Genomic DNA, 13,882 nt, shown 5'->3' on the forward strand with positions numbered 1-13,882 from the left:
GTTTGCAAGTGGCAGAAGGAAACAATTCGTGGGTCTAGAAGTTGAACTTCTAGCGCTGGCAATGGGAATTCTTGGATAGATTGTTTCCTAAAATCAAGGAGGGGATTGGCCTAACAAGTTTGACACGTATAAGAACTGCTATAAACTGCCTAACTCGGTTTAGAAGTTCCTATTTTTAAGGGATTTAAAACTAAAAAGTAGTTAAGGAAAGTGGTTCCTAAAATCTAGGGATAATGAGATCATGGTTAGGCAAGCAAGGCAAGCAATCCATTTCAAAAGGAATGAAGCAGCAGCAGTTGAAGGACGTGGTATATATATATATATATATATATATATATATATATATATATATTCAGATAAGTGGTTAAAGAACATGGGACACATGGCAGCAGTGGAAGAAGTTCACAGGTCGTGGGTCTGGAAGTTAGATTTTTGTCGCTGAACATGGGACAAGTGTCTGGTAAAGAAGAAATGGGCAGTTACTTAATAGGACATGGGTCCTTCTTGTAACGCTTGTAATGCCTATAAATAGTGTACTTGGGATTACATTGCAAACTCTCTTAACGACATCAATCAACATTCAATACTTTGTATTTTAATTCAAGCAATTTCAATACAAGTCTTTTCAATTCCTTTACATTCATGCACTTATTTTCAGTATTGCATTTCAATTCACTTGATAGCATTGTAGTCTTAACTAAAAGTCCTTTCATCGAAGGCAAATCCGAAACCTCACAATCGTTTGATCACTTCAAAAGGATCTTCCTTTTCGTTTGACCTCTCTGAATCTTCCGAAATTCTGACACGCCTGCACATTCAAAGTGTCCCAATTTTGTGGAAACACAAGGGTACTATAACAAATTCCAAAACAGAAGCAGAGGGAAGCATCAATGCCTTGCCATTGTTGATAAGACAAAAAAACAAAATAAAAAAATTCCTAATAATTTTTGTTTCTTTCTTATTTTAAATTTGTTATTTTGTAATATTCTTTTGCTACCCACTTAAACCGAGCAATCAAGACTAGATTGACCTTAATAGACCATGTTTGTAAATTATTTCCATATGTATACTGATTTACCTTACCAAAAAAAAAACAAAGACTCCAGGCAATGCATCAATACAATCATAGTAATTATATTCTCAAGTGGAAACTTGGTAATTAATTTACATATATCTTAAATTCCATGAACAGATGATATATGTATTAAAAAATTAATTGATGTTTATGACATGGGGAGCGACCCCTGTTTAATGGAGTATCACCATCCAATGTGTAAAATAAAACTACTACAACAACAGCAACAGAATTTTTTTTTTTAAAAAAAAAAAAAAAAAACTCTTTTCCCAACACACAAAGAATAGGATAATCTAACTATTTTTAAACCTTTGCGATGTAATGGAAATTATTTTTATCTATTCTATTCTTGTTTTGTGATTTATTATTATTATTATTATTATTATTATTTTAAGAATCTAACCATATAAAAGAAAGAACATGTAAAAATTCACCTAAATGAATATATATATAAATCTTAAAAGTAATGAAGCATAAGCTTAAAATATGAATTCGTAAAGCAAGATTTAGTGCAAATGACAAAATCCAATTAACTATGTAAATTAAATTCTTCATGGAAATACTTAGTCTCCGACTTAAAGATCTCTTCCATAGTGTTACTCTCTCTCTCTCTCTCTCTCTCTCTTTCTTTTTTCGGTAATTCTCTCCCTCTCTTGAGAAGAAAATTTTTCTGAGTATCTCCAACGGTTTAAGTCAACCTAATTATTCATGTTTAGCTCTCTTGTTCTCTAATTTTCATCAAAAGCATCATTTTTTTTATTTTTTTTTCATAATAAAAATCTCCTACATTGATCCTCTAGGTAAGTGAAAATTTCATTATAAGTGTTCAGTGGTAAGTGAAGTCTACATCCCATAAAAATTTACCAGCTATTCTATTTTGTGTTATCAACCTACTAAATTAAATAAGTCTTAAATTTATTCAAATTAAGTATTGAATTGAGTTATCAAACAACATAGAAATTACATGTTTTCTTACCGCAGACGTTGTTTCAACTCCAGGAAATCAATCAGGCAAATTATAAACGTGCAATTAGCCATATGTACTAAACTAGTAGTATGAAAAATAATTTTTACAAAAAAAAAATTGTAATATCTCTTCTTTACAATAAAATCATACTCTTAGCATGTGTTCTTAATCTAATATTAAACTGATGATAGCCTCAATATCGGTGCTCTAAAACAGAACTGATGATTGTCTAATGAGTATACTGATATAATTAAATTTGATTATTATCACTATATGATCTTATTCAAACAATAAAAATAAGTCTATTCAACAGAAATAACAGCTACTAACTGAAAATGATCCTTTTACCACAAAAGTGATAGATTTGAAGGAGAACTGTGATGCCATGACTGTCTGCATGCGAAATTTAGACACTTCACATGATCACTAACTGGCAGTAGAGCCCGAGAATATCATTTCTGCTTTTGGTGATGCTCGAGAAAAGAGCATTAATTCTCTTGAAATCCTAAGTCCTTCATTGATATCCACTTTTTTACTAGTCTCAATAATCATCTTTTCAAGGGAAGACGAACATGCAAGTAGAAGCTTTATGAAGAGCAGTTCGGTCTTTGAACCCTTGCTTGAAGATATGTGTACGGTTTGAAGTTTTTTCATGGTATGTTCGTTACAGTCCGGTGCTTCCAGATAATGTATAGCTGATTCCAGAGCATTGTCTTTGTGTTCATCAGCAACCTACAGACAAAAGACAATGAAATTCAAAACTTCGAATTTTTTTAATACAAGAGACAATATATGAGTCTTGATTCGCCTCTCTCTCACCTTGATCTTAAGAATCTCCAAGCTAGGTGAACTTCTAAGCAAGCATAGAGCACACGAAATCTGATCCACACCGTTAAATTCAAAATTATGTAGAACAAGATGCCTCAACTTTTTAGCCGCAGTGGGAAGCCTCTTTGGAACATTACATGCATCCAAATACTTCGGAAGAAAGAAAATATAATTAATAAAATAAGATACGAGCTATACGCATTATTTGACAGGACTCATGAACCAAAGAACATTACTTATATTTCACCTTAAGGAAAAAGCCATCCAAAGTAAGACGACGAATTCTAGGCAAGTAATCAAAAAAGCTGATCAAATTGATGCTCTTCCCCTTCCTGGAATTCTGTACTGGAAAATGCAATTGTTCTTCTTTGCATCGCGAAATAGAGACATCTTTCACCTTCCGAAATGAAAAAACAATAGAGACATCTTTCAAGTTCGCCATGCTTCGAAAGCACATCAATTCAACTCCATGGCAATTCGAGACGTGTAAATCTTTTAGTTTTGGAGCATTTACATTGAAATGGTTAATACCTTTGCAGCTAGAAAGCTTCAGTTGCAGAAGCAATGGGGCTTTAACAACTAGGGTTCCAAATAGAATGGAATCGAATGAGATTTGCTTCATATAAAGGCTAACAAGATTGCGAAAGCCTCCGGAAAGATGCAGTGGCTTAATGACACAGTTGCATAGCGACAGCCTGGTTAATTGTGGACGAGAGAAAAGATAAGAAGGCAGATGATAGGGATTGTGATTTGCATCAAAAAGAATGAGTTCTTTGATACCGTTTCTCGACAAGAATAGTATCCATTGATCAATATCTGGGCTCTGATTAACCCATACCTTCGGGATGTAGAGAACAAATTTTACAATATGGCCACTGTGAACTAAAAGAATTTTATTGATTACATTCAAGAATTCATTTTTTAAGCAAGCTGCATTTTTCCTGGTGTTGATGGTCTCATCAAAAAATTGTTTATCAAACACAAGTTTTGGATGGGAAGCCCAAGTAAACCTCCAATTTCTTGACAAAATACTAGTTCTTGCTGCATCTCTGGTAGGCATGAAATCTAGGATTGAGTGTATTATGTTGTTTGGCAGGCCACTGATCATATCTTCTGTCTCCATTGCTGTTTTAAGAATCCAAACAACCAAACATCACTTAACCCAATGGGAATGAAATTAAATCAAGAGTAATAAAATATCAAAATAGTTTAACTAACTTACAACTTGGTACTTTCTCGTCTTTTAAAGTTGTTGGAAGAGAAAAGGTGACAGTGTGAGTTATCAAGGATAAAAAAGAAAAAAAAAACCCTTACCTGTGATTTCTTTGATCCTTCTGTATCATCATTTTTTTATTTTTTATGTTTTTTGATGAATTTTTTTTATAGAACATCATAGGAGAATATCTAAAGAGGCCTTCTAATTTAGTTAGGTTTGTATTTTGAGGATTCTAATTAAAGTGATATACCATAAATAACTAACTAGGGCTATTGGGTATACTCGTTATATGGTAGGTAGGTAACTACTTACTTACCATATAACAAGTATGGTAAGAATACTTGTTTTATTTATTTATTTAATTTTTTATTATTTTTTTATTATACAGATTGCAATCAAGAGTACTACCCAACACTCGGGTCAAAATCAAGAATGCATATTGCAAGACCTTCTAATTTTATTAGGATGTTTTTAACTGTATGGAATTGAAACTTTGTTATATAATAAGTAATAACTAATATTAGATCTCACCGAAAAGGGACACTAATATGTGCCAAATTTTATTGGATGAATAAGTGGAAAGTTAGAGTTTGGTTTTTATTAATTTATTTTTGATTTTTTTTTATTGTACAGATTGCAAGAAAAGTACTCCTAAAATCAAGGTTACGTACCCCAGACTCTGGTCAAAATCAAGAGTGCATATTACAAGACCTTTTAATTTTATCCGGATTTGTTCAATTGCATAGAATTAAAGCTTGGAATTAAAATTGAAGCTTTGAAATTGCTGGAATGAAAAAAAATTGGAGTTATTTTTCTTAAATTTCACCAATTTTAATTCCATATAACCGAACTACTGATTGTTTTGAAGTTAGACAAATACTTTACCAATATTAATCATTATTAGGTAACAGGTCAAGAAAAAATACAAGAAAGTAGTTCATAACAAAAAGGCATTGCAATTTCAATGGTCACGAGTTCCTTTATACAATTGTTAATATAAAAAATGGGATCATAAGAACAAATTTCAGAATGGGGCCAGAGAAAATTGCTTATCAAGCACAAGTTATGGATGCTTGGTCCATAATTTCAGTAAGGTCTATTATGCCTGCCACTGATCATATCCTCTTTGTGTTAAGTACTATTTAAGCAAACTTCCACACAGACCCATACCTCCACCGAGACTCAAATCCCCCACCGAGATTCGAAGACCTCTCTTTTGAGGTAGATTTGTACTAGATTGGCTATTGCCCATTTGGTAGAGTAAAGAGAACATGAGGACTTGGACTGCGGAGAGGCTTCCATGGCTGAATAACATGATCTCATCAGCAAATATGAGATGTGTTATATACTTGGGGTTAATAATCAAAGACTATTTGTCAAATCTCACCTCAAATAACTTGTAATTAGACACGGGAGTTTTCCTCCATATCTTTACTCGGTTCTAATAAATAAAAATTAGTACTCAAACATTCAACACCAATTGCTTTTGCCACAAATCTCTTCTGGAACCAAAATTACAGATTGATTGGAGTGAAGGCAAGATAGTTCACGAATGAATAAGAGAACAACTTTGAATATGCAAAGTTATGTGAAATTTAGAGAAAATTGGAGGCAGGATGATTATACAGTAAGGAAATCATTAGCAAAAGAAAACTAAAAACATAACGAAACCTACAAGGATAAATTCAACTTATTTTAAGAATTATAAAAAAACAAGAAACTTAATTGTCACGGGCCTAGAGATTTGGCGCAGCGGCACGGCCCGTGCGGCACCAAGGCGTTGCTTCAGCTCGCGCAAGTGTTCTGATCAGCCACCACGACCTGCCCTCCCAAGGATACATGCTGACTGGTTTCGACCTGCCTTAGTCTCATTAGGGGAACAGCTCCAGCTCCCGACCAGTTTGTGCAGGGATGGCCAACTCCCTTCTTCATAGTCAAGTCCACGACCAGCAACAAGCTCCTCGCACTCAACCGAGTCGACCTGCCTGAATTCTGAAGAGGTACCATCCTGTGCTCCTGCATGCCCCTTCCCTGGAACCATTTCCAATCAAACTCTGCTCTTTGCCAACCAGCATGCATGTCTTCCATCCTCCAAGCGTCTTAAGAATCATTTCGTGACACTCTCCCCCACCCAAATCCTGCGACGCCCTTGTCGCAGTGCGGCGCTTCACTAATGCGTCCACTCCCTTCTAAAGTCTGCCTCCATGCGATATGCTCGTTTTCCCACCATCGCTTCCTTGTGCAGCTCCCTGCATTGCACTCGCCCAATGATAGGCCTCGGACCAAGGGGACGTCCACTCCTCAAGAACGTGACTCTTCTCCGTCATGCCTCCTCCGCGACATCCCGAGCAAGCAAGGCCCTCCTGTTAACTTGATGCTCGCCCTTCACCATGGTTTGCATCACCCAAGGACTAAGCACGAACTTTGGTGCGCGTGGCCCTCCGGTGTGCAACTTCAACGGACGCCTCTTCCTAGGGAGATGGAGGCTCCCCCCTAACTGCATTGATTCCTCCTTATCGACGCAACTGCATTGCACCGTCTTCATTCTCTGACCCCTCCCGGACCGACAAGGGGGCACCCCACCGTGCTTTACCCCAAGTCCTACTCTGATACCATTTGTCACGGGCCTAGAGATTTGGCGCAGCGGCACGGCCTGTGCGGCACAAAGGCGTTACTTCAGCTCGCGCAAGCGCCCTGGTCAGCCACCATGACCTACCCTCCCAAGGATACATGCTGACTGGTTTCGACCTGCTTGGTCTCATCAGGGGAACGGCTCCAGCTTCGGACCAGTTTGTGCAGAGATGGCCAACTCCTTTCTTCATAGTCAAGTCCACGACCAGCGACAAGCTCCTCGCACTCAACCGAGTCGACCTGTTTGAACTCTAAAGAGGTACCATCCTGTACTCCTACACGCCCCTTCCCTGGAACCATTCCCAGTCAAATTCTGCTTTTTCCCAACCAGCATGCATGTCTTCCATCCTCCAAGCGTCTTAGGAATCACTTCGTGACACTCTCCCCCACCCAAATCCAGCGAAGCCCTCGTCACAGTGTGGCGCTTCACTACTACATCCACTCCCTTCCAAAGTCTGCCTCTATGCGGTATGCTCGCCTTCCCACCATCGCTTCCTTGTGCAGCTCCCTGCACTGCACTCACCCAATGATAGGCCTCGGACCAAGAAGACGTCCACCCCTCAAGGACGTGACTCTTCTCTATCATGCCGACTCCGCGACATCCCGAGTAAGCAAGGGCCTCCTGCCAACTTGATGCTCGCCCTTCACCATGGTTTGCATCACCCAAGGACTAAGCACGAACTTTGGTGCGCGCGGCCCTCTGGCCCTCTAGTGCGCAACTTCAACGGACGCCTCTTCCTAGGGAGATAGAGGCTCTCCTCCCAACTGCATTGATTCTTCCTCATCGATGCAACTGCATTGCACCGTCTTCATTCTCTGACCCCTCCCGGACCGACAAGGGGGCACCCCACTGTGCTTTATCCCAAGTCCTGCTCTGATATCATTTGTTACGGGCCTAGAGATTTGGCGCAACGGCACGGCCCGTGCGGCACTAAGGCGTTGCTTCAGCTCGCGCAAGCGCCCTGGTCAGCCACCACGACCTGCCCTCCCAATGATACATGCTGACTGGTTTCGACCTACCTTGGTCTCATCAGGGGAACGGCTCCAGCTCTCGACTAGTTTGTGCAGGGATGGCCAACTCCTTTCTTCATAGTCAAGTCCATGACCAGCGACAAGCTCCTCGCACTCAACCGAGTCGACCTGCCTGAACTCTGAAGGGGTACCATCTTGTGCTCCTACACGCCCCTTCCCTGGAACCATTCCCAGTCAAACTCTGCTCTTTGCCAACCAGCATGCATGTCTTCCATCCTCCAAGCATCTTAGGAATCACTTCGTGACACTCTCCCCCACCCAAATCCTGCGACGCCCTCGTCGTAGTGCGGCGCTTCACTACTGCATCCACTCTGATATTAAAATTGATGACGAGGATCAATCCCTTATTTTGTTGTGTTATTTGCCTCCTTCCTATGAGCATTTTGTTACCACATTGCTCTATGAAAAATACACTATTAGTATGGAGGATATTAAATCCTCATTAAACTCTCAGGAGTTGAGGGAAAAGGTGTCCGGGAATATTGAAGATGAACAGGCCGATGGTCTATTTGCAAGAGGCAAAAGTGAGATAAATGATTCTGGTAGTAGGGGCAAATATAGATCTCATAAAAATGTGGAATGTTACTACTGTTACGAGATAGGGCACATCATCAAGCATTGTCCCAAACTAAAGGCAAAGAATGGGAATGTCAAAGAGAAGGTTCAAGAAATAGCTTCTGTGGCAACTGCTACAACGAGTGATTCGGAAAGTGACAATTATATTCTCATGACAACCTTGTGTTTAGGTATATCATTTAATGACAGTTGGATTCTTGATTCTGGTTGTTCCGTTCATATATGTCCCAGTAGGGATTCTTTCTCTTCTTATAAAGAGGTGAAAGGTGGTTCGATTTTGACGGCGGACATGAAAGCTTTCAAAATTTTGGGAATTGGAACAGTCAAGATCAAGACGCACAATGGGTTGGTAAGAACATTGTCAAATGTGCGACATGTACCGGATCTGAAGATGAATCTTATTTCAGTAGGTGTGCTAGACTCCAAAGGTTACAAGGTTGTAACAGAAGGTGGAGCAATAATGGTCGTGATGAATTCTCTTGTGGTGCTACAGGGCACCAAGGTGAAAATTTTATATCTTCTCCAAAGGAATACAGTAACAGGTGGAGTTTCTACAGGGTCTTCTACAATTAGCAGAAATTTGCATTCGGGTCTTGGCAAAAGAAGTGTTCAAAAGAGGAGTTACGATCCTAATTCTCAAAAGGGTTGTGAGGGGATTACACAATGTGGTGGGAGAATGAAATCCGTTTTCAGATGGCAACCGAAATTACAACAGTCCTTATAGGGAGGCAGACCCATGAGGACAGGTGTGATATTGACTTGCAATAATCTTGGTGGCAATGAGATAGTCCATTCGAGTGACATTAAGATGCGTGGGAGGCAAGTAGTTGGTCACAACAGAGATGCGAAGAAAAGTCAAGGACGTCCTGCTTTCCACAATGGTGAGAAGATGACTTTTCATTACCAGCCGGTGGTTTATGGGCAGTTGGAGAAGGTTGTTGAAGGAGATGTCAAACTTGGAATTTCTGACATTGCTTTTGGAAATCATTTAGAGTTTGCCACAAATACTGGAGGTATGTTTGTGGCTGCGCAAGACATACATAGGTTGAAGAATGAGAGCCCGAGGGTTAAGTTTGAGGATAACTCAAGCTTAACTAAAATTCTTAATTAATTTGTTTTGTGGAGAAGACGGGTTGTTTGGCAGAGATACAGTGGCTCATACAGAATTTTCGCTAAGGTGGAGATTTATTAAATATATGGCTCAAATTAAGGTTGCATACTTCAGTTGGGGACCACCAATTTGTGTGATTAGCAAGTATTTTTCATCACCACTTACATCAGCTTCTTGGCAGCCAAGTTTTTGTAATCAACAAGCTATGTAGGCGTGGTCAGCAAGCTGTTTTTTAGTGTCGGCCCATGTGTGATCAGCAAGGCTTACGCTTGATCAGCAAGCATAAGTTGATTTTGTTTGGCTATAAATAGCCATGCCTCTCCATGTTGTTTGATCATTCCAAATCAATTGAGTGAGTTTGTAATATCAGGTAGTGGGTGAGAGAGTTTGGGTGTAATTAGTTTTGGGTATAAGCCACTTTGCCTTGTTTCTCTTTATTTCCACAGTGAAATATTGTTCTGTCTTCTTCCCGTGGATGTAGGCATAGCCGAACCATGTAAATTCTTGTCTCGTTTGTGTGTGTGCTTATTTATTTTCTTGTCATTTATTTTTCTCTTGTTCTCATAAACTCCTATTCGATCCTTATTTCATAACACTAATTAATAAAAACTTGAAAATACCAAAAATCACAATAATTTAAGCCAATAAAAATGTAATGCATCAATAGTAGTGTATTAGGATAACAGATTGCCAACTAATTGGCTCTTCAGTCCACCCACATCATTTCTGCTCTTGATGATGCTCGAGAGAAACACATCAATTCTCTTGTAATCTTAAACTTATCATTAGCATCTAATTTTCCAGTAACCTCAATTATCATTTTTTCAAGCGAAGGCGAACGGGCAAGTAGAAGCTTTATAAAGAGCAATTCACCACTCAAATTCTTACTAAGACCTATTCTTACAGTTCGAAGTTGATCCAATGTCTTGTCCATGCAGTCTGGTGCTGTCAGATAATCAAAAACTAGACCCAGATCATCGGTTTTAACAGTAACTGCAACACCCTATAAAAAAAAAGGGAGAAATATATATATATATATATATACACACACATATATATTTGGGATTAAGTTAGTTTTATTAATTAAACAATAATACAATAATTTGAGATTATAAATATGAATAACAATATATCACTTAGATTAGCTTGTCTCACCCTTAAAATTTCAAGTATCTGCAAATTTGGGGAACTTCTAATGAAGCAAAGAAGGCATGAAATCTGATCCACGTCATTAAATCCCAAATTATGTAACTGAATATGCTTCAGCTGGTTAAACATAATTGGAAACCTCCTTAGTACCATACCTGCTGCCAAAAACTTTTAAGAAAACAGCAAAAAGATTAAGATAAGACAATCTTTTCTTCTGGCTATCTAAGAACATGTAGATATGTGTATTTATATTGCTAGCTAGCTGAACCAAATAGCATTGAACATGCAACTCACCTTCACGAAAAATGCATCGAAAGTAAGCTTCTGAATTTTAGGCAAATCGCCAAAAATGTTGGTCATATCAATGCTTCCCAACCCCAATCGACTTTCTAATTCTTTGCACAGTTCTATACGGATCACTGTCAGGTTTGGAATTCTCTTCAAGCATATTGATTCAACTTCCAGGCTGTCTAACACATGCAAAACTTCGAGTTTTGGAGTTTGCATATTAACATTGCCAATACCATTGCATGTCTCCAAGGCCAAAAACTGGAGCAGTGGGGCACTAACTACAACCTTTCCAAAGGGACGATTATCAGAAAATATGATTCTGTTTAGATAAAGGCTAATTAGATGGCCAAAAACTACGGTGGGTCGTGGTGACTTGAAGACACAGTAACATAGCCTCAAATGAGTCAATTTCAAACAAGAAAACAAATGAGGCGGCAGTTCATAGGGCACATCATCTTCATTCTCAAGGGTGAGTTGTTTGATACCATTCCATGACAACAAAACTATGCAATTATCAATACATCTTCTCTGATTAGGATAATGTAAGATTGGAATGTAGAGGCTAAATTTAAGAATGGGACCACGGCGAAGTTGGAGAATTTCATTAATCAAGCATACGAATTTATAGCTTCTTCTAGTCGCGGCTAACATGTTACTGGTTTTAAATTTGTCGTCATAGAATTGCTTATCAAGCACTAAATTTGTATGGGACTTCCAAGTATACCTCCACTTTGTTGACAAGATACTAGTCCTTGCTGCATCTCTAACCGGCATTCCGTCTAGGATTGAGTCTATTATGTTTCTTGGCAGGCCACTGATTACATCCTCTTTGTCACTTTTTTCAGCCTTCCTTCTCTGACTATACGACATTGTGGTTCTGAAAATCAAAACAATGATGGAACAAAAATTCAGTAACAGACCTCACTGGTTTTGCATGTTCCTTAAATTATGTTATTACTATATCTTTTACTGCAACAATCTTCATACACACGCAAATATGCATTCGTCTTTGCTTTAAGTTTCCAAACATTTCAAAAATCATTTCAACTTCACGGAAACAAAACCTACAAAATTATAAACAGCCAGTTGAGCGATTTCTGATCCCATTAGACCACTTTTTCAGCATTTTCTCTCCCAGCTGCTCAGAAACTTGGGGGCATGATTGATTTAGTTTTCTAGATAACTGAAAATTAAAATTGTACAAAACAACAGTTCCTTAGAAATTATTTATTTATTTTTTTTTCCAAAAAAAAAATAATAATAATTGTCTCTTTCACAAAATTGTCTTTTTATAATTATGTGAAAAGAGTATTCTATTTTCTGACCGATAGGCCCTTTATATTATGCTTCCAAAAAAAAAAATAATAATTGTCTCTTTCACAAAATTGTCTTTTTATAATTATGTGAAAAGAGTATTCTATTTTCTGACCGATAGGCCCTTTATATTATGCTTCCAAAAAAAATATAAAAAGCCTCGGGTTTCCAACTTCAAAATAATTGGTGATTTTTAATTTTATATATATATTTTTACCCACAAATTCTAACAACTCAGATTTCATTCTCTTGCAAAAAGAAGAAAAGAAGGTCAAAGGAAAATCAGAGAAAACAGAGCAAGAAGAAGGTAAAAGGCAAAACATAGAAGAAAATTTGATCTTTGTTAGGGGAGAAAACAATTTGAGGGGAAAGATGGGATATAAAAATAAAAATAAAAAACCATTTCTTAGAAAAATATAAAAAATCTCTGAAAATGAGTATTGTTTTAACTGAATTTTCATAAAACATTCCTCAACAAAAATTAATTTTAAAAAACTGTAATTAGAGTGCATCAACAAGCAGGCCCTAAACTTTTTGATAAGGAGAAGAAATAGGAGAACAGAAAGAGAGGGGACACTTCGGAGACTTACTTGGAGATGATCGACCTAGGGTTTCATCGATAGATAGATCCCGGCTTGTGAGGCAGGGCTCTCTCTCTTCGTTCTTTCGCTTTCTTTGTTTAGTGTTGTTGATATTTATTAATTACTACAAACTCGTATCTTTTGAGAATGTTAAACGGCCCACTATGGTCATAAAGGGTTCCTTTGTTTGGATGTATTTTTTATTATTATTTTTTTTTCTATATTTTGGTGTTTGATTATTATAAAATATTTACAAAAAATATATATATATATATATTAAAATTTAATAAAATTTTTTGTTATTTTATAGGTCTAGTTCGAAGAAGTCTCCTCATGTTTTTGCCCTCTCATTAGACCTTAATCTCGACTTACTTTTTTTGTCAAACACTACAAAATACAAATAAAAAAATATTTTATCTAAAAAATAAAAATAATTTTTGAAAAAAATATTTTATGTGAAAACAAAAGAGTCAAAATGTCAAAAAAAAAAAAAAAAAAAAAATGTAAATTTTGATTTTCCTAAGTTATGGCCTTATTAAACATGAATGATGCTTTGAGAAAAAGTTAATTATTATAGTTTGATAATTACTCCATCCGTCCCACAAAGAGTGTCATGTATTTGTGAGTCATAGTTCCCAATACATGACATTCTTTGTAGGACGGTTGTGAGTCATAGTTTCTAATACATGACATTTTTTGTAAGATAGAGGGAGTAATATCTATATGTATTGTTACCTGATTCTACACTAGCAGAACATACACCCATTTGAGCCCAACTTTGGAATTAAATATTTATATATTTTTATGTTATAAAAATTATTTATTGTAAGAATTTAGAGGCCAATTTTGTTTACGTTTTGGAATTTGTTTCCACACTTTTTCTAGTCTTTTAATTGTATTCTAAACCCTCTTTTCAACATCAGGCGTTCCTTAATGCATTATTAATAGCGGGTGTAGGTGCAAAAATACGTTTGACCAAAAACAATTTAAAAAAACCTCACAACACGGTTACGACTCTTATTGCTTGTCCACCAAATTATTACTATATGGTAGCTACTTCCTTGCCTTACAGGAAATACAATCAAAAAAAAATTGCAGCTTCATACTACTC

The 13,882-nt window shown here is 37.2% G+C and overlaps 2 protein-coding genes across 2 annotated transcripts; both read right to left on the bottom strand.

The window, feature by feature from the left end:
* Window positions 1-2,468: 2,468 nt before the first annotated feature.
* LOC132296073 (F-box/FBD/LRR-repeat protein At1g13570-like) lies at window positions 2,469-3,993 on the bottom strand. Its single transcript, XM_059794316.1, has 3 exons — window positions 3,118-3,993; window positions 2,862-3,020; window positions 2,469-2,774 (listed from the first exon to the last, which is right to left on the bottom strand). Exons 1-3 carry the CDS (start codon window positions 3,991-3,993, stop codon window positions 2,469-2,471), a joined length of 1,341 nt encoding a protein of 446 aa, XP_059650299.1.
* A 6,149-nt stretch (window positions 3,994-10,142) lies between these two features.
* On the bottom strand, window positions 10,143-11,746 carry LOC132296074 (F-box/FBD/LRR-repeat protein At1g13570-like). Its single transcript, XM_059794317.1, has 3 exons — window positions 10,880-11,746; window positions 10,592-10,753; window positions 10,143-10,439 (listed from the first exon to the last, which is right to left on the bottom strand). The coding sequence occupies exons 1-3, from the start codon at window positions 11,744-11,746 to the stop codon at window positions 10,143-10,145; spliced, it is 1,326 nt and encodes a 441-aa protein (XP_059650300.1).
* Window positions 11,747-13,882: the final 2,136 nt, after the last annotated feature.

The sequence above is a fragment of the Cornus florida genome, unplaced genomic scaffold (genome assembly GCF_030987335.1).
Source record: "Cornus florida cultivar Cherokee Brave unplaced genomic scaffold, ASM3098733v1 CherokeeBrave_3.0.0_Hap2_Chr02, whole genome shotgun sequence".
NCBI classification, from domain to species: Eukaryota; Viridiplantae; Streptophyta; class Magnoliopsida; order Cornales; family Cornaceae; genus Cornus; species Cornus florida.